At 48.9% G+C, this 18,596-nt stretch overlaps 1 protein-coding gene across 3 annotated transcripts in view; it reads left to right on the plus strand.

Annotated features, from left to right (window-relative positions):
• SLC37A1 (solute carrier family 37 member 1) overlaps positions 1-10,651 on the plus strand; it is a 64,381-nt gene extending 53,730 nt beyond the window's left edge. For all 3 annotated transcript variants that reach the window (XM_080937576.1, XM_080937575.1, XM_080937574.1), the window contains exons 15-20: positions 206-254; positions 1,263-1,336; positions 2,163-2,241; positions 7,902-7,999; positions 10,065-10,129; positions 10,494-10,651. In XM_080937576.1, the coding sequence (XP_080793702.1) occupies positions 206-254; positions 1,263-1,336; positions 2,163-2,241; positions 7,902-7,999; positions 10,065-10,129; positions 10,494-10,509 (381 nt within the window). In that variant the 3' untranslated portion in view covers positions 10,510-10,651. The remainder of the gene's footprint in view (positions 1-205; positions 255-1,262; positions 1,337-2,162; positions 2,242-7,901; positions 8,000-10,064; positions 10,130-10,493) is intronic.
• Positions 10,652-18,596: the final 7,945 nt, after the last annotated feature.

An 18,596-nucleotide genomic window follows, 5' to 3' on the forward strand; every position in this document is an offset into this window, starting at 1 on the left:
GACCTTAGATGAGGAGTTGGGAACTGTTCAGTGTCCTGCCACCAGCCCGGGGCACTTGGGAGTCCCACCCTGTGGTTTTCTCCCAAGGTCCAGAGCTGCCTGCTGGACAGTCAGGTTCCCCTTGGCTGTTTCTGAACCACAGGCTCCTGGCAGCCCTGCCGTTGCCTGTGCTGAGCTGCTCCTTCCTTGTTCTTAACCCCTGCAGCTCTATGTCTTCTCCTCCGTCAGCAAAATGGGCCTAGAAGCCACCATAGGTGAGTACAGGAAGCCTCCCCACACAGCTAATCTAGAGACTTTAAACTGGGGTGAGCCATGTGGTCCTGTTGTGGTAGTGTTAATCTGCTCTAAAGGTCTGGAAGGGTGGGCAGGGGCTTCTCGATATCACCCAGTGTTCTAGATTCCTGAAAGAAAGACACACACACATACATACACACATATACACACATACATACACACACACATACACCCCCACACACATACATACACACATACACACATATATACACACATACACACACATACACCCCCACACACATACATACACACATACACACATACATATACACATACACACATATACACCCCCACACACATACACACATATATACACACATACACACACATACACCCCCACACACATACATACACACATACACACATACATACACACATACATACATACACACACCTACACACAAGACTCTGGTAACTTTACTGACTAGTCAAAAACCAAGTGGGGACAGGCTTCCTTTAGTCCTACGGGAAGGACACTGCAGACAGGTTTTTGGGGTAACCCAGCATGAGAACACAAGCTGCTACATGGCCCCATGGCCGTCTTTGGGGGAGGCCAGGCTCCTGTTTCGGGGCATGAACCTAAACATTGCAGGTGTGACAGTTAGCATGGGTGTGGCAGTTAAGTGGCCACCTGGCTGGCAATGCTGTGCTCCAGGGCCTAGGGGAGGAGCTGTTCAGCTGGGCCATGGGGGCATTGGCCACAGCCCTGGAAGCCATCGTTTAAGGTAGAGAGCCAGCCAAGGAGACTGGAGGGAACAGGGTGGGGGAGGGTCTTGTCACAAGTGACCTAGAAAACACTGCCAGTGACCCAGAGGAAAATGAGCTGAGCCAGCTGAGGGGAAGGGACATGTACAGAAGCCATCTGTCCTGTGCCCTGGAGATAGCCCCCGTGAGGTGAGACAGGCCCCTTCCCTGTGGACTGCTGGGCCAAGCAGGCTTCGTTGTTCTGAGCTCCCTGTTTTCCACAGCCATGTTGCTCCTCAGCGGAGCCCTGGTCAGCGGGCCCTACGCACTGATCACCACAGCCGTCTCTGCAGACCTGGTAAGTCACACACTGCTTCCCCCACTCAGGGCCAGCACTGCCTCTGTGGGTGAAACGCCATTCAGTTTGTTCACAGAGAGCCTGTGTGAGAGTTTTCTAACTCCTGTCCCTAGCCACCCTCCCTCGGCTCTCCTCCCATAAATCCTATCCCTGAGTGCTCAACAGAGGGTGCCAAGTTAAGAGGCACAGGGATGGAGCTTTGACCAGTACTTTCCACCCCATGGCATCTACGCAAGACAGCAGAGCAGATTGGCCCTGGCTGGGCCCTGATGTTAGGTGTGTTTCTGAACCTACCCATAGGAAGCTTATCCTTGGATAGACATGAGAGTTCAGACTCAGCTTTGTGCCCACGAAATAGACTTGAAGGATCCACACCGGACTAAACAAAATGTGCAAGGGGGGATCCTAACTGTATTTGGTGGGGGCTAAATAAGAGAGTCACAAATAACTAAATAGGCTCGGGCCAGTATTTTGAAGGATTTCGGTCATGTAGAAACCCACGGAGCTTCACTCAGAGTGGTGCAGGGTGTAGACTTCCTAAGGAGAGTGTTCTGTGTATTGAGTGTGTCCGGAGTGAATCGATATCTCACTTTTTTTTTTTTTGATTTATTCATTTATTATGTATACAGTGTTCTGTATGTCTGCAGCCAGAAGAGGGCAGCAGATCCCATGACATATGGTTGTGAACCACCATGTGGTCGCTGGGAATTGATCTCAGGACCTCTGGAAGAGCAGCCAGTGCTCTTACCCAGAGCCATGTCTCCAGCCCATGATGTCTCACTTTTTAGCTGCCTGTGTTTTATGTCATTCTCCTCCACTCCCACAGGGGACTCACAAGAGTCTGAAGGGGAACTCCCATGCCCTGTCCACCGTGACAGCCATCATCGACGGCACTGGGTCTGTAGGTATGCAGAACACTTTTTTTTTTAATTTATTTTTTTTTATGTATGTGAGTACACTGTCACTGTCTTCAGACACACCAGAAAGGGGCATCAGATCCCATTACAGATGGTTGTGAGCCACCATGTGGTTGCTAGAATTGAACTCAGGACCTCTGGAGGAGCAGTCAGTGCTCTTAACCACTCAGCCCTGCAGAGAACACTCTTTCTCTTTCCCCAAGAGCTCTGTTCCTGACTAACCAGTGCCTGAGGCTCCAAGGCCATTGCCAGGACTGGCTGCTCCTAGAAGCTCAGGGGAGTTGGCCCTGGGGACTATAGCATGTGGCTTCAAAGAAGACAGTTGTGGCTAGCTGACTCTGTTTCCTTAATGGGAGAGAATGTTCGTCCAGGCTCTAGTTTGACCCAGGGGTTGGTAGACTTCAGGCTCCAACTTTTCATGACCATTCCTCGAGGAAAAGACGGGATTATATTTCAGTTTAAGTTATTGGGGAAAAACAAAAACACTGAATCCCAAGGTATATAAGATCCTTCATCTTGCTGAGATTTGTTAGCACACTCTGGAGTGACAATGTAAGCAGCTTGTCCCTGCCTTAGTCAGCTCTGTGTTACTGTAACAAGAACACCACAGATGGTCAACTTCAATAGAGGAAATGATTTGGTTTGGTCCCTCCTAGACCTGGGTATGTATTCGGGACATGGGAGGTGGTGGGGGAGGGTTTCTGTATCTGGTGGTGGGTCTCAGAATCAGCAGAACCCTTCCTGAGAGGAGTGGTCCACACTCCCCCAGTTTACCCAGCGAACTGTCTACCTAGCTTCCTGTCTGTCTGTCTATCATCTACTTATCATCTATCTATCATCTATAACTGTCATCTATCTATCATATATATGTGTGTGTGTTTCTGTTTCTGTCTCTGTGTCTCTGTGTCTCTGCCTCTCTGTGTGTGTGTCTCTCTACCCCTCCCCTCTGCTCTGTCCCAGGAAGTCTCTGTGAGTGACTCTGCTGACCCCAGGGTGCATGCTTAATGCTGACACAGGAGTCCTGTCAGCAGCCTTGGCGCTACCGTAAAACCGAGGATCAGAGGAGAAAGAAAAGTCAGGAAGGAGGTGGGAGAACACTTCTTTCTTGACATTTGTCTCAAACATGAGGCTGAAGGAGGGGAGAGAGGCTGTCTCTGTGAAGAGGTAGACCTTGTCACAGCATACTGAGCTGTGAAGGGGGAAAGACCCATGCTCAACACAGAAGGGCAGCAGGCCCGTGGGCCCTCTCTGCCCTTGGCATCATGTGAGCTTCAAAGCTCGAGACCACCTGGGTTTCTACCGCAGTGACATTTGGACCTGATGGGATGGACTCCTAGACCCCAGCCCCCACGCTTCCCTGACTACTCAAGTGCGCAGGGACTCAGCAGCTAGTCACCATGGAAACGGCATGAACGCTGGTCCTCCACCAAGTCCCAGCTTTGTGCCACTCATGCACACTTCTCACCAGATGAAGCAGAAGAAGGCCTGAGGGATGGCACACCACTTCAGCAAAGCATCACACTGAGAAGCGTTTGCCCCACGGGTTTGTCAAGTGTTCATGCCCATGAGTCAGTGCAGGCTTGGGCAAAGGCACAGCTCAGCTGATCCCAAACCAGCCAGGACCTCCTCCCACCTTGGGAGTTCCTTACGGCTCCTGTGCTTGGTGTGATTGCAGTGCCCAGAGGGACAGTGGGAACCTAGGCTGTCCTTCCTACATGTGGGTGCAGAACAGCTAAATGTAGCCATGCCTGCTCACAGGGTTTCATTTTATGGAAGTGATACACATTGTAGCCACAGTTGGCTAGCTAGTTCTACAAACTTTCATGATACAATGTGACAGGCCCTGGCTCTGCCTGCCCAGGTCCTCTTCTTAGAGATGGTCCTTCCCAGCTGCTACTAGTCACTTCCTCACATACGTGAATTTCCTGGACTCTCTGTTAACCAAGAAAACTAGACATGGCTCTTGTCACACTGCCTGACCTGCAACCACCCCCTACCCCCAGTCTCACTGAACCTGCTGTTACTCTGCCCTTCTTCCAGCCAGGAAGTCAGCCTCAAAGGTCCTCAGACATGTCATCCCTCTCCCAGTTGCTTTTTGTTTCTGTCCTGGTTGTCCCTGCCCTGATACCACCACCTTCAGGCAGCCTGGTTACAGGCCACACAGCTGCCTACTAAGCTACATAAACCTTGCTTCCTGCTTCCTCCTCATCCCTCACACCGCCTTCTCCTCCCTCTGACATCAGATCCCTGTTTGCCAGATTCTTGCTCATTGCTCTCCTGTGGGTGGGACTGTTAGAAAAAAATAAAGGGGGGGGGGTATGGTCTGTGGAGGAATGGTGAGGCATGGGGGCAAGGGGGATGCCTCTGACAGACCCATGTTGGGAATCTCTTCCCCCTAAGGGACCAGCCACATGACAGTGTGGTATAGAATAGAGTTTATTCAGGGTATGGGGAGGGGAGTTAAGAGGATAGTAGAGGCAGAGAGAGAGAGAGAGAGAGAGAGAGAGAGAGAGAGAGAGAGAGAGAGAGAAGAGGAGTAGAGAAGTAGAGGCCGGCCATGAGCACATGGAGTGGGGGAGGGAATGAAGAGAGGAGGGACAAAGGTGTAGGAGAGGAAGAGAGAAGAACAAGAGAAGAGAGCAAGAGAGAGAGGAGGGGGCAAGCAGCCCCTTTTATAGTACCAGGTAACTGGGGTGGAGCATACCTGGCTGTTGCCAAGTAACTGTGGGGTGGAGTATATCTGGCTGTTGCCAGGTAACTGTGGGGTTTACAGGATTCCAACAGAGACTGTTACCTAGCATCTTCCTAAGATCCCTGGGGCTTGCATGGCTGTGATACTGGGGTTCCATCAGCACCTCTTCCAGAACCCCAGTGTCTCTCAGTCTCCATTGTTGGCGATAGGCATCAGCTGTTACTCTTGGGTGCTCTTCACACAGACCTGATCCTCCTCTGGGGCTTGGGGCGGGGGTCTCCCCCTTACCCAGAGGCCCTTCTCCACCCACCTGGAAGCAGGGCCAGCATCTTGGGGGTTGGGCACTGTAGTTTTCTTTAATATGGTTTGCCTACGGTTTTCTTTCTTGTTTTCTGGAAAGTGTTAGTCAGATGTCAGGTTTCCAGATCGCTTGTCCTTCCTGCCTCTCTTGTTCTCCTGATAGTGCCCTTGACTTTTATCTTTCAACCGCTGTGTTCTTATTTTAGCTGTCCTTTTAGTGCCTCAAACACCGTGTTAGGTGAGAAATAATTGCTGGGGGTTTTCATCCGTCTTGTTAACTGGCCCTGGGTTTCCCTCCTCGAGATGCCTGTATGGTCACAGCTGGTCTTTTTCTCAGCCATAGGTCCTCCAAAGCTGCCACACTGTATCTTTGTACTGTCAGATTGTATCTTTGTATTTAAAGCTGCCAGAAGGTGGCGGTATCAGGGCAGGGTGTAAGGGGAGCCCTTTCTCTTGGAGAGCGCCCTCTGGTGGTTTTTACAGATGAGCCTGGAGTCGGCCTGCCACAGGGAGATCAGGGCTGGAGTTCTTGCCATTGTTGCACAGGAATGGCTGCTTAGGGGCTGGTGTTGTCCCCTGGATCGGATCCCTGTTCTGTGTTGGGTGCCTTCCCTATACCCCTCATAAAGTCTGCTATCCCCAGAGGTCTAACAATTGCTCTGCTGTGGGGTGTCATTGAGTCGCTGATGAGGAGTGACCTGGACCCTGAGGTGGCAGAGGGAACAACTGAAGGCCTTCTACCATTGCTGCCCTTTCACTGTGCCACATGCTCAGCCAGCTCGGCTATGGGGAGATGTCCCCAGGTTGTGCCCCCACGAATGTCTTCTTTTAAAAATGACATTTTTCTCTCATCTGCTCTCTACTTTGTGGTTTTACAATTTTAAAACTCAGGCATGGTCCACACCATGGTCTTCAGGATGTGCAGAGTAAATTCACAAGAGTAGTGCCATTTTCCTGCAGCTTCCCTGAGGCATGGGAAGAGCTTATTAAGCAGAGTGGTGTGTGTGCTGTATACACACTTGGAACAGTCAGTGTGGGTAAAGAGCAGAGAGCCCAGCTCTTGGCTACTATAATGTAATCAGTCACCTGCAGGCACTTCTCCGAACTCCTTAGCATGCTGGACACGACATCTTCTTGTCAGAGTCACCCACCCGCTGTGAGGGAAGTGCTCAGGATGCTGGAGCAAGCCTTCCCCTGCAGATACCTTTTGTTTGTGTAGCCTTCAAAGTTTATTTGACATAATTTAAAACTTGAAAAAAAGGGCTGGAGAGATGGCTCAGTGGTTAAGAGCATTGACTGCTCTTCCAGAGGTCCTGAGTTCAAATCCCAGCAACCAAATGGTGGCTCACAACCATCTGTAGTGAGATCTGATCCCCTCTTCTGGTGTGTCAGAAGACAGCTACAATGTACCTAAATAAATGAATAAATGAATAAATAAATAAATACATAAACAATTTTTAAAAAAACGTGAAAAAAACCCCTCATAGACATAATGCAGAGTTCACAGGCATCTTGAAGTTGCTTTAACCCACACTGCACTCACACACACATGCATACACATACTTGTACATATACATACACATGCACACTTCTGCCCATGTACAAATGTGTATACTTATGCACACAATACATTCATATGTACCTTTGTACACACATATGTATACACAGCACTTGTGCAGGTGCATACACATGCAGCTTTTATACACACATGCATACATATGCACACATAATGCATGCACATGTACAACTGTGCCCATGTAAACACTTAAATACATATACACACTTGTGTACACACCAGCGTACACAGCACTTGTGCAGCTGCATACACATGCATGCTAGTGTGCACACAATGCATACACATGTACCTATGCCCGTGTATACATATACATACTTGTGCACGCATGGGCATACATAGCACTTGGGCAGCTGAATACACATGCATGAGTGTACACACATTTATGCATGTGCACACTTGTTCCCATGTACACACACATGCATGTATATATTTGCACATGTGTACATACATAGCACATGTGTAACTGTATACATACACATGCTCGTACACATGAAAATGCATACACACTTATTAGCACACACTTTGCACATGTACAGCCATATTTTTCTGAACCACTGACGTAAGATGCAGCTACACTAACCTTTGCAAATAACTTGTCAGCACCCCTCTCAAAAGACAAGGAGCCCCCTGACTTGCAGAATCAGGTGGTTGACATCAGCTGGGTCTAAGTCTTGTGTGTCTTACACAGATTTATTCAGGAACATTTTCTTTGAGCACAGGGGTATCTGCAACTATATTTTTGGGTTTAGATCTCTTTTATTTATTGTTTGATTTTGTTTTGGTTTTTAGACAGGGTATCTACGTAGTCCTGGTACTCACTATATAACCAGACTAACCTCGAACTTCCAGAAATCCTCCTGCCTCTGACTCCCAAGTGCTGGGATCAAAAGGATACACCACCACACCCAGCTACATAAGCTCATTTATAATGACAGTGTGTCGGATGGAGTGGACATCTCAAAGATCAACACCTACTTTTAGAATGGGTTTCAGAAGATGTTTCTGCCAGCCACTCCCTCCTCACTGAGTTCATCTCGCATTGTTAGCCTTCCTTAACCAGCATCTTTATTCCCATTTCAGGAGCTGCCTTGGGGCCCCTGCTGGCAGGACTCATCTCCCCTTCAGGATGGAGCAATGTGTTCTACATGCTGATGTTTGCAGATGCCTGTGCCTTACTGGTGGGTCTCTTTGCTTGTAACCTAGGCATCTTCAGTTAGCATCCCTGTAGCAACCTTTTAATATGGTTCTTCATGTTGCTACTTTGTAACTGTGATTTTGCTACTGTTATAAATAGTAATGTAAATATCTGTGTCTTCCCTGTGATAGAGACATGACCCATAGGTTGAGGGTCATGACCTATGTTGCCCTAGCAGGCTGTCTTCCTGTGGACCCCTACCGCCCCTAGCAAAGTTGTGTGTCATGCCACCTTCTCTAGGTACACGTAGACTGAGGCTTTCTCTCTCTCCACCGAGGGGAAGAATCGAGAAGCAAATGAAGCTCTCGCTTTGTAGGATGTTGAGAGTCAAAGTCAGCACGTGACAGATAACAGCGCCTCCCTGTTAACTGGAGCATTCACATTTAAATTTTTTTATTGTTTTATGTGTATGTGTGTATGCCTGAGTGTACACATCTGTACCACAAGTGTTCAGAGGCCAGAAGAGGGCATCAGACCCTGCTCCCCTGAAGCCCAGGTTACAGATGGTTGTGGGCTTCCTGACATTGATGTGTGAAACCAAACCCAGGTCCTCTGGAAGAGCAGCCAAGGCTCTTGATCCCTGAACCATCTCCCAAGCCCTAGCAGCCACATTATGAAAGAATGTGCTGATAGTGATGGTGGGCCTGTTGGGGAACTGAAGCAGATGGTGAGCAAAGAGAGCCCCTATCTAGTGCCTACTGTGTCAATCACTATAGCAAACACCTAACATAGCTCTGAAAGGTTCAGTTCAGCCCACAGCTTTGGATACTTCAACCCAGGATTGCCTTGAGCATGTAACAAGGCAAACCTCTGCAAAGGAGCCACTCACTGAATGACCAGGGGTCAAAATGGAGAAAGAGAAGAGGGTTGGGGTCCCACAATCCTTTTCAGGCATGCCTAGCCACCTACAGACACTGGCCCATAATCTCAGCACTCAGAATGCACATGACCACCACATATTTGAGGCTAGCCCAAGCTCTTTAATAAGATCCAGCCCCAGCCTGGGCTACAGAATGAGACCCTGTCTTGAAGACGGGCAAACAAGCTGGGGACGTTGCTCAGTTGCTTGCCTAGTGTGCACGGAACCCCTGGTTCAATCCCCAGCAGTCTATTAACCTGGGGAGGGTGACTTACCCTTGTAATCTCAGCACTTGGGAGGAAGGGCAAGGTCGTCCTTGGCTACGTCAGGGCTCAGTAGAGCTTGCTTTCCTAGCATGCACAAGGCCCTGGGATCATTCCCAACACTGCACTGCAAGCAGTTTAGAGCAGACACCGAGCTTGTCTGCAGGAGACTTTCTCAAATTATGCATGAACATAGAAAAGCCCGACTGCTCAGGCTGGCCCTTTCTCTTTCTAGTGTTTTGTGTTTGTTCTGTTTTGTTTCCCCCCTTAAAATAGACCAGTTTCACCGAGCCCCAGAACCTGACTGTGGTCTGCTGTCAGTCACAGAGCCTAGCTCCACACCTGTAGGCAGGGTAAAGACCTGAGCTCTGGGTGGTAGCCAGGCATTACTCTGAGCCTTTCAGCACATGCAGGGCATGAAGTTAACCAGTGAGCCAGTGGCTCTTAGCCTGGCAGTTAGCATTCCCTGGAAGGCAGCCAAAGGTATACATAAAGACGCTCACACATGCATGCACGCTCACGTGCACACCTACACACACTCCTAGTCCTGAGACACTGTTTCAGCCTCACAGTACATCTCACAACCTGCTCACTTGGCTCCAGAGTCCCCTGTGCAGTTCCATATCATGGGCCACCTCTCCTGCATTTTTTATCTTGCTTGAGGCCCCTTGTGGTTGGGCTGGTTTTGAAGTCTGTGCTAAAAGCCTGCTTTCCGGCAGGCATCTGGATTATCCTGAGGACTTACTGAGGGGCAGCCTAAGCCTCAGGCCAGGTCTCTGTTCTAATGACAGTACCTCCAACGGGCATAAGGCTGTGGGTGCTTCAGAGGAGGGGCCTTGCAGTCCAGCCAGCCTCAACAGGCCACACTTGTATCTCTGCTTGTGTCCTCAGATGGTCACAATGTCTTTTCTCTGTTTTGGATGCAGTTCCTGATCCGCCTCATACACAAGGAACTGAGCTGTCCAGGGCCAGCGGCAGGGATCCAGGCTCCGTAAGTCCCCACTGAGGTGCCTCTAGAGATGACCCAACTCCAGGCAGCCTGACAGGAAGGCATAGTGGTCACCCCTGTCTTGACATTCTCCTTTCTTGTCTAAGTGCCTCTGTGTGGGTGTGATTCTGCGAATCACTCCTCAGACTCCCAGGGAGGGGAATGTGAGGAAAATGCCTTATTTGTGAAGTTTGTGAGCTGCAGCTTCCCAGCCAAGTCTCTTCAGCAGCTGTCCTCCAGCCATTCCCACTTCCTGCCACTGAGAAGCCGTGGGGAGGGAACAGGGCTGACCCTGCGTAGAGTATGCATTTTGTGTGTGCTCAGCATCCGCTGTGTGGCCCTCCGTCACTGTGTCCTTTGCTTTTAGGCTAAAGGAACACTGACCACAGAGCCCTCTGGACGGCCTGGGCCCATCTTACACACACTGTTTGGAGAAGGTGAAATGAAGGATCCTGTCATAAAAAGGAAGGCTCGTCTTTCCACATGTACCCCGGAGCAACTCGGAAGCTTACCTTGAGACTTGCTGTGTTGACAGACACGGAGCTCAAGCTGACAGTGGGGAGTCTGGCTGGCTGTGGCCCACTGCCTTAATGGGCCAGGACTCAGTGGCCCAGCCAGCCCCAGCCTGGCAGATGCTCACTGCCCTCTAGCCACTGAACTCTAGCCTGCACAGTGACAGGTAGGACTGGCCTGCAGCAACCAGGCAGCCCACCCCCCTCAGGTATCCAGTGCAGAATGTTATATAGCCCGTGAGCCCCAGCTGTCCTGCCCTGCCATTTCCCCGAATGTTCAGGATGAAAGGATAAGACACGTCACAGATGCCTCGGCAACCAATCAACATCCTCCAAGGAGCATGCAACAGCCAATCACAGTCAGAGACTGAGGTGGAGTCCACACCCAGCCGTCACGAAGACCCATGCTCAGTACCAGCCATATCAAGATGTGAATGTCTGCGAAGCAATAAACCCCCTAACAAGACAGGGGCACTAGGAAGGCCAGTCCCAAAGCATCGGGGTGTGCTACAGTTCCCGGAAGAACCGAGAGCACAGTTGCTGGGGAGAGGACTCCATTGGTTACCAAGAGCAATGGGTCTCATGTAGCCATCCTACTTACCCCAGATACTGGCGCTGTTTCTAGACCCACAGGGATTTATTTATTTTAAGTGTATAATGTGTTATATAGATTTTAAGAGACGTAAATGGCATTTTATTATTTATTAAGACAAACTATGATTGTTCTGTGGCCATTTGTTGTCTTGATTGTATCTGCTCTTTGAAATAAATGAATTTTTACTTAGGAAAAAAAAAAAAAAGCCCATGTATGATACAAATGATGATTTCCACCCAAGTCTTCATTCTGCTAACAAAAGACTCCAGGCAAACTATGTGATTTTGGTTTTCTTAGGACCGAAGGCTGTAGGTTTATGTTAAAGCGATATATGATTGAACAGGGGAGAGGTAGGCGGGGAAAGGTCTAGGAAAGCGGAAGAGGAGGCAGTAGGCGGGATTGAGGGAGGAGGGATTCTGGGAGAAACAAGATGGAGGCAGACATGTATGTTTCTCTCTGTACATCTCTTCATAAATAAGGTTGTTATGAATGTTTTATAAGAGATGGAATTGTACAAGATCATTTGACTTATCTAGGTTGGCAAATTATACCTATTGGGTCAGAGTAGTTTGGTGTGTTCTTTGATGTGACTACTTAAGTTCAAAGGGTGTGGTGTCAGGACCGCATAAAGCCCGCCACAGAGTTGGGATGTGTGTGTCTAAGGATTGGTAACAACATGCCAAGGGGAAGTGAGTGGAAACAACACACCAGGGCGGTCGTATCCACCCAGGACAGAAGCAGCAGGGGTGGTAGAATGAACCGAGAGTTCATAGAGACAGCATAAGGCCACCGAGTTAGAGGTCTCTGTAGTGGCAGATGCCCCACGCAGGAGCTGGCAAAGCGCGGGATAAAAGGTTAAGCCATCTTTTAATATTTACCGCAACAGAAGATCGTATTAGTTATTTTAAGTTGCTGGGACAAAATGACAAGATTCTTAAAGGAAAGGAAGGTTTCAGACACCGACAGGAGCTGGAGGCAGCTGATCGCATCGCATCTGCGGTCAGGAAGAAGGTAGAGGTAGATGCTTGCTCCCACTGGCTTCTCCTTCACATACAGTCCCCAGGCCATGGAATTGTGCTGCCCACTGAAGTGGGCCTTCCTACTTCAGTTCTAGAATATTCTTCATAGGCACGCCCAAAGGTTTGTTTCTTTGGTGGTTCTAGATTCGGTCAAGTTGAAAATATTAATCATTACCATATCTATTTTTGTTAACTTTTTGCAACAGAAAAAGGGGCTCCGCCCAGAGGCTGAGCCAGGCCCCCAAGGGTGATCGAGCTCTGGATATCTGGTAAGTTGTGGGATTTAACAAATATCTCAACACTTGTCCGTGACTGTGAAATGGTTCTTGGTGAGTGTGTGTGAGTGTGCGGCAGCTTGAAACTGGGGGAGGGGCTCAGACATTCACATCTCAGGATCTGCAGTGGCCCCAGCTCTCGGGGTGCATGGTCTCAATGGTGGGGTGCTGTGCTTTCAGGCAGCTCTGCTGCAGTGTCTATAGCTACTGACCATGGACTCATAGAGATAAGGTGGAGCCCCTCCAACTCCTGCAGACCAGCAGCTGGTGGAAGGGCTGTTCTTGAAGCCCGCTGCCATCACTGGGTTCCTTAGTTGTTATCATTATTGGGGGCGGGGGGAATCTTTGCTGTTTTATTTTTAATGTTATTTCCACGTGTATGCATTTTTTTTCCCTGCAAATGAAATCTCTACAAACTCTGACTTCATTGTCAGTTTTCTCTGCACAGAGGTCACCTGCCCTCCTAGTGATACAGGGGAGAGGATGGGTCCCCCTTTCCGGTTTCGTCTCATTGATAAAAGAATTTAAGAATGGATTCAAATGGAAGGACTAGGGTATAAGATTTTAGAAGAAAAGCCAGGGCTGGAGAGATGGCTCAGTGGTTGAGAGCACTGCCTGCTCTTCCAAAGGTCCTGAGTTCAAATCCCAGCAACCACATGGTGGCTCACAACCATCTGTAATGGGATCTGATGCCCTCTTCTGGTGTGTTTGAAGACAGCGACGGTGTACTCATACACATAAAACAAATAAGTAAATCTTTAAGAAGGAAAACAAAGAAAAAGTAAAAGGCAAGTCATTAAAGGACTAAGGATTCCGTTTACCTCTCTGGCATGGCTGTATGCAAGCCTGCCTGTCTAGGCATGGTTTGGATGCCAAAATGACTGAATCAGTCACCAAGAACATTTTTCCACCTCCACCCTGGCAGTTCTCAGTGCCAGAACCTCTGTGTCCACTTCTCAGCCTCCAGGATGGACTTTTGTCTGGCTCCAGCTTTCCAGGGTCTTGAACATGCTGTGAGCTCCTATGCACAACTGCCCTGTTATAAAGTGTTTGTTTGGGACAGGGTTTCTCTTGTCGCCTTGGCTGTCCTAGAACTTGTTCTGTAGACCAGGCTAGCTCTAAACGCAGAGATCCTGAGTTTGTCTCTGCCTCCCTGAGTGCTGGAACTAAAGGCTTGCACCACCACTGCCTGGCAAAACTTTTTTTTAAATGAATATGTTCTTTAAAACCCACTGTTCTCTGCCTACAGAAGGAACTTTATGGGGCTTCAGCAATTGTGTCTCCTGGTATGGGGCAGGGGAACTCCCACGACCATGGGAACTCCCAGCCCATGGCCACCAGGCACTCGGTGCAGGAAACCCCAAGGATGATGCTTTCTGCAGCCAGCTCAGTGTACCAAAGCCCTGAAGAAAATCTCCCATGACCCATGTGGAAAAGCTCTTCCATAGTCCTTCACTTTCCAACTGAGCGCTGTTGACAAGTGCTTCAGAGACTGAAAACACACACACACACACACACACACACCTCTGTTTTTAAGAGTAGTATAGCAGGAATTTGATTCATGAATGGAGAAAACCTTGCCATGACTTTTAAGGAAAATGTGTATGTGTGTGTGTGTGTGTGTGTGTGTGTGTGTGTGTGTGTGTATTGTGATGGTTTGTATATGCTTGGCCCAGGGAGTGGCCCTATTAGGAGGTGTGGCTGTATTAGAAGTGTGTCACTCTGAGGCTGGGCTTGGAGACCCTCCTCCTAGCTGCCTGAGGATGCCCAGTCTATCTGTTTCTGGCTTCCTTTGGATGAAGATGTAGAACTCTCAGCTCCTCCTGTACCACGCCTGCCTGGATGCTGCCTTGATGATAATGGACTGCACCTCTGAACCTGGAAGCCAGCCCCAATTCAATGTTGCCCCTTATAAAACTTGCATTGGTCATGGTGTTTGTTCACAGCAACAAAACCCTAAGATATATATGCATATGTATACATATATATTTATAAATTATATTATAATATATATTTAAAATTCATCTTCTTTTCATCCATCAGCTGAGATCACTGGAATCTGAAATAGCAGATGAGACCCATGCTTCTTCATGCACATGGAGATGTGTTGCCCTGTGGTTCCCACTCGAGTCTCCAAACAGTCCCTGAATGGCAGGCAAACACGTAGGCAAACACACGGCAGCCAGGAGTCCAAGCCACGAAGGAAGACCCATTGACCAAAATCCATGGGCCCCTAGCCATGAGCCAAAGGTACTTGGTGGGTTTTCATCATGTGAGCCTCAACTTGTCCATAGCAGGGACCAGAGGCAGCCCTGCAGGTAAAACTAGTCGGAATAGGAATGGGGAGGTAGCTCAATTAGTAGAGTGCTTGCCTAGCATTCATGAGGCCCTGGGTTCGAATCTAGAAAACCCCCCCATGCAAGCTCATGTATAAGTATGCATGTGTGTGTGAAGGGATTCCAGGGGGCTGAGCAGATAAAAGCATATCTTCTGACTGCATACATCTCTCTGTGGGACTCCTCCCTCCTGGTGATAATCAAACAGTCAGTTGTCCTGGAACCCCACCCCCAGGACTTATAAGGTTTTCTGGGGTAGACAGTAGTAGGTTCCCTGCAGCTATTCTGTTCATAGACCCCTGCCTAGCTGACATTCTGAGAGAAATAGTGTATTAATTGCTTTTCTCCTTACTCTAACAAAAGCATTGTAAAGAAGAGATTTATTTTGGCTTGTTTTCAGGAGACAACCCATGGTAGTGATGGGGCAGGGTCATGAGGGTGGTCACACCGTGTCTGCAGTTAGAAAGCAGAAAGGGGTAAAGTTGGTGTCCCAGTCTGTGGAATGGTGGTCCTCAAAGTAGGGTGTGTCTTCCCTCAGGAGTGAGACCTTTTCAGAAACCCCTTTGTATGCACACACAAAAGTGTGTTTTTGTGTTGATTCAAAACTCCAAGTTGTGAGTAAAGATTAATTAACACAGCAATCACTTCGACCGTGGTGACCGAGGACAGTGGAGAAGGTAACTTCTCATTAAGCTCAATACGTATAATATGAGGCAGAAAGCTACTCACTTAACCAATGGTCAGTCTGTGGGAGATTTTGACAGTGCCTTCTTACTGTCATATTAGCAGGACTGAGTGATCCCTCTTGAATTTCTTGTGATCCTAATCTTCTTTGTGAGGGATCCTGGCAGGTACTCCCAATTGTATACCTGACAGAATCTTCCCAACAATATACCTGACAGATACTGTCTTAGGGTTTTACTGCTGTGAACAGACACCATGACCATGGCAAGTCTTATAAGGACAACATTTAATTGGGGCTGGCTCACAGGTTCAGAGGTTCAGTCCATTATCATCAAGGTGGGAGCATGGCAGCATCTATGTCTTCATCTGAAGGCTGCTAGGAGAAGACTGAATTCCAGGCAGCTAGGATAAGGGTTTTAAAGCCCATGTCCATAGTGACACACCCCCTCCAACACGACCACGCCCACTCTAAGGGCCACGCCCACCACACCGAGGCCACACCTAGTTGTGTGACTCCCTGGGCCCAGCATATACAAACCATAACAGGTACTCCCGACTGGTACAAGCAGCTACTGCCCCAAGTCACAGCATGCAGGTAACTCCTTCCCAGGCAGGAACAGAGATTCGACCTGCTGAGTGGTTAGCTCTCAGTTTCTTCTAGTTTCCTGACCTCCACAGGACTGCCATCATTCTCTTTATCTGGAGGAGGCAGCACTGTCCCGGGCTCAGGGAAAACTGCCCTTGACAGCTTCCCACGTGCAGGAATCACCGTGGGTATCTCAGCTCAGCCCCAATGGCTCCCTCCCGGCGCATAACTTTCCCGGAGCACCTTAAATATTTTCCAAAAATATGAATATTTTCCTGAAAGACTTTTGCAAAAAATACTGAAGGACTTTTTAACAGCTCTTTGAAGTGGGTTTCAGACAGAAGTCAACTGGGAAAAAAAAAAAGAAAAAAAAAAACAAAAACAAAAACAAAAAAAAAAAAAACTCTTTAGAGTCCCTTCCCATTGAGGTGCATCCAGGGTGCGGAGTATTTAAATGTATGATGATTTGCTGTGTGTAAAATGCTGGGGCCCCATTCCCAGCAGATTCTTGCAGAGAATTCATGAGGGTGCATATTATGACATATAAAATGGGCGAAGGTTGTATCTGGCAGGCCCATACCAGGTGTGTCTCTGAGTAAGCCATGCAACAGATCCGGTATAAGGGGGGTTTATTAGGGGACAGGAGTGAGGTCTGGGAAGGGGTAGTGGTGGATGAGTAGACAGGTAGACAGACGGGGGTGGGGGCAGAAAGGGGTATGCAGAGTACAGAATATGGGAGGGGGAGAGACAGAACGTGGGAAGGGACGGGGTGGGGGGAGAGATGGGGAAGTTAGAGGGCGAGGGGAAGAGAGAAAGAGAAACCTGGCGCACCTTGCGCGCTGCAGGTGATGACGTAAGACGTTGCTAGGTCCCTGGGAGGAGCCTGTAAGCTAACAGCGTTCATAAACAATGAACAGGCGTCCCCAACCACTACCTTCACCCACACTTAGTGGAGAATCTTTTCACGAACCCCACGAAGATGGAACTCTCGCACTATATCTGAGACCTAATGGAGCACACAGTTGTTCTCTTAGGGCGGTGGTCGGGTCAGACCTGTTGTCACGGTGAGATGACCTGGCAAGAGCCGGCCTTGAGGAATCTCTTTTTGTTTCTGTGCTTGGCCTTGTGACAGGGCCTTTTTGTGTGGCCCTGGCCCTTCTGGATTAAAGATGTATGCCACCATCCCCAGCGATCTTAACTCAGTCACCTGGGGGTGGGGTGGGGTAAGCACCATTCACCGAACAAAGTACCTATTTGGGCTGAGTAAGCACTGCCTTTGTGTGGAGCTAAGATGTCTGAGTCAAATAACCTTTTTCTCTGGTGTAGTTTTATCTTCCTCGTGATGCAAATGAAGAATGTGTGACGCTCAATCCCGGCCACGGAAAGATGGTAAGGCAGACTCTGGCAAAGAGAACCGGACAGAGAGATCAGATTTCCGCAACAAGCGTAAACCCCCGTAGAACACCTGCAGCAGGCACGGCAGCCATCCTCATCTGGAAGAGCAGGAACACATCCCACACTGAAAGCATCTCCTTCTGTGTTAGTCGTCTGATGATCACAGCCCAAGGCTAAAAATAAGAACAGCATCTACCACTAGACTATAGACATTTATGAGACCTGTGCACGTCGCTGCTCATCACGGGGCACAGCACGCCGTTCTGTGTGCTGGAGGGATGGGGTTCTTCTGGCCATAGCCTGTACTTCAACTGAGAATCGCCGTAAACAGCTGTATTAGAAGCGGTGAATACTGGATCTCTATCCTCAGTGGTACCCCAGATTCAAATAGCATGCAATAGCAAAGAACATGTTATTCCACAGAAGTCATGAAGAGGGGTCTACCTCCATGAACTAAGACCACAGTGTTCTTCAATAAATTTGTCCAGCCCTCCACCCTTTCCACCCAGGAGCTTTCCCTAGCTCTCTAAAGCCAAATCCACTTGGGCAGACAGTAAAGTAACCCCATGATCAGAGAGCAGAAAGCTACCTTTGCCCTTGCCCTGACTCCCCTAGACTGAGATGGCCCCATGTGACTGCTCCCTTCTTTGGGCAGGGTCTGCACACCTCCTCTGAGTCTCGAAGCTTAACCGACTTAACCTACTACACGAAGCTGGAGTTTCTCACCCGATAGTCTGCCTTCATGAGCGACCAGGGCAGGCCAAGGTCACCCAGAGAGGTTCTCAACACTCTGCCCAATACAGGTGACATTCCAAACATGCTGCTGATAGATGCCTGAATCAAAGGGGCCTTGGCAGCATGTCTGCTCGCTTCCTTCATAAAAGCTTTACACAAAGATCATACTTTCAACACGGTCATCTTCTCTAGCTGAACCTGAAAAACACATCTTTCTTCCGTCACCCTCTATCCTAACTCCCAGTGGCTGGGCTCAAAAGAGGATAGTTTGTTACCATCCTGGAAGTGCCAAGTGCCCTCACCCCTCACGCTAGTCTTTGTGAGGACCCAGGA

The sequence above is a fragment of the Micromys minutus genome (genome assembly GCF_963924665.1).
Source record: "Micromys minutus genome assembly, chromosome: 25".
Classification (NCBI taxonomy): domain Eukaryota; kingdom Metazoa; phylum Chordata; class Mammalia; order Rodentia; family Muridae; genus Micromys; species Micromys minutus.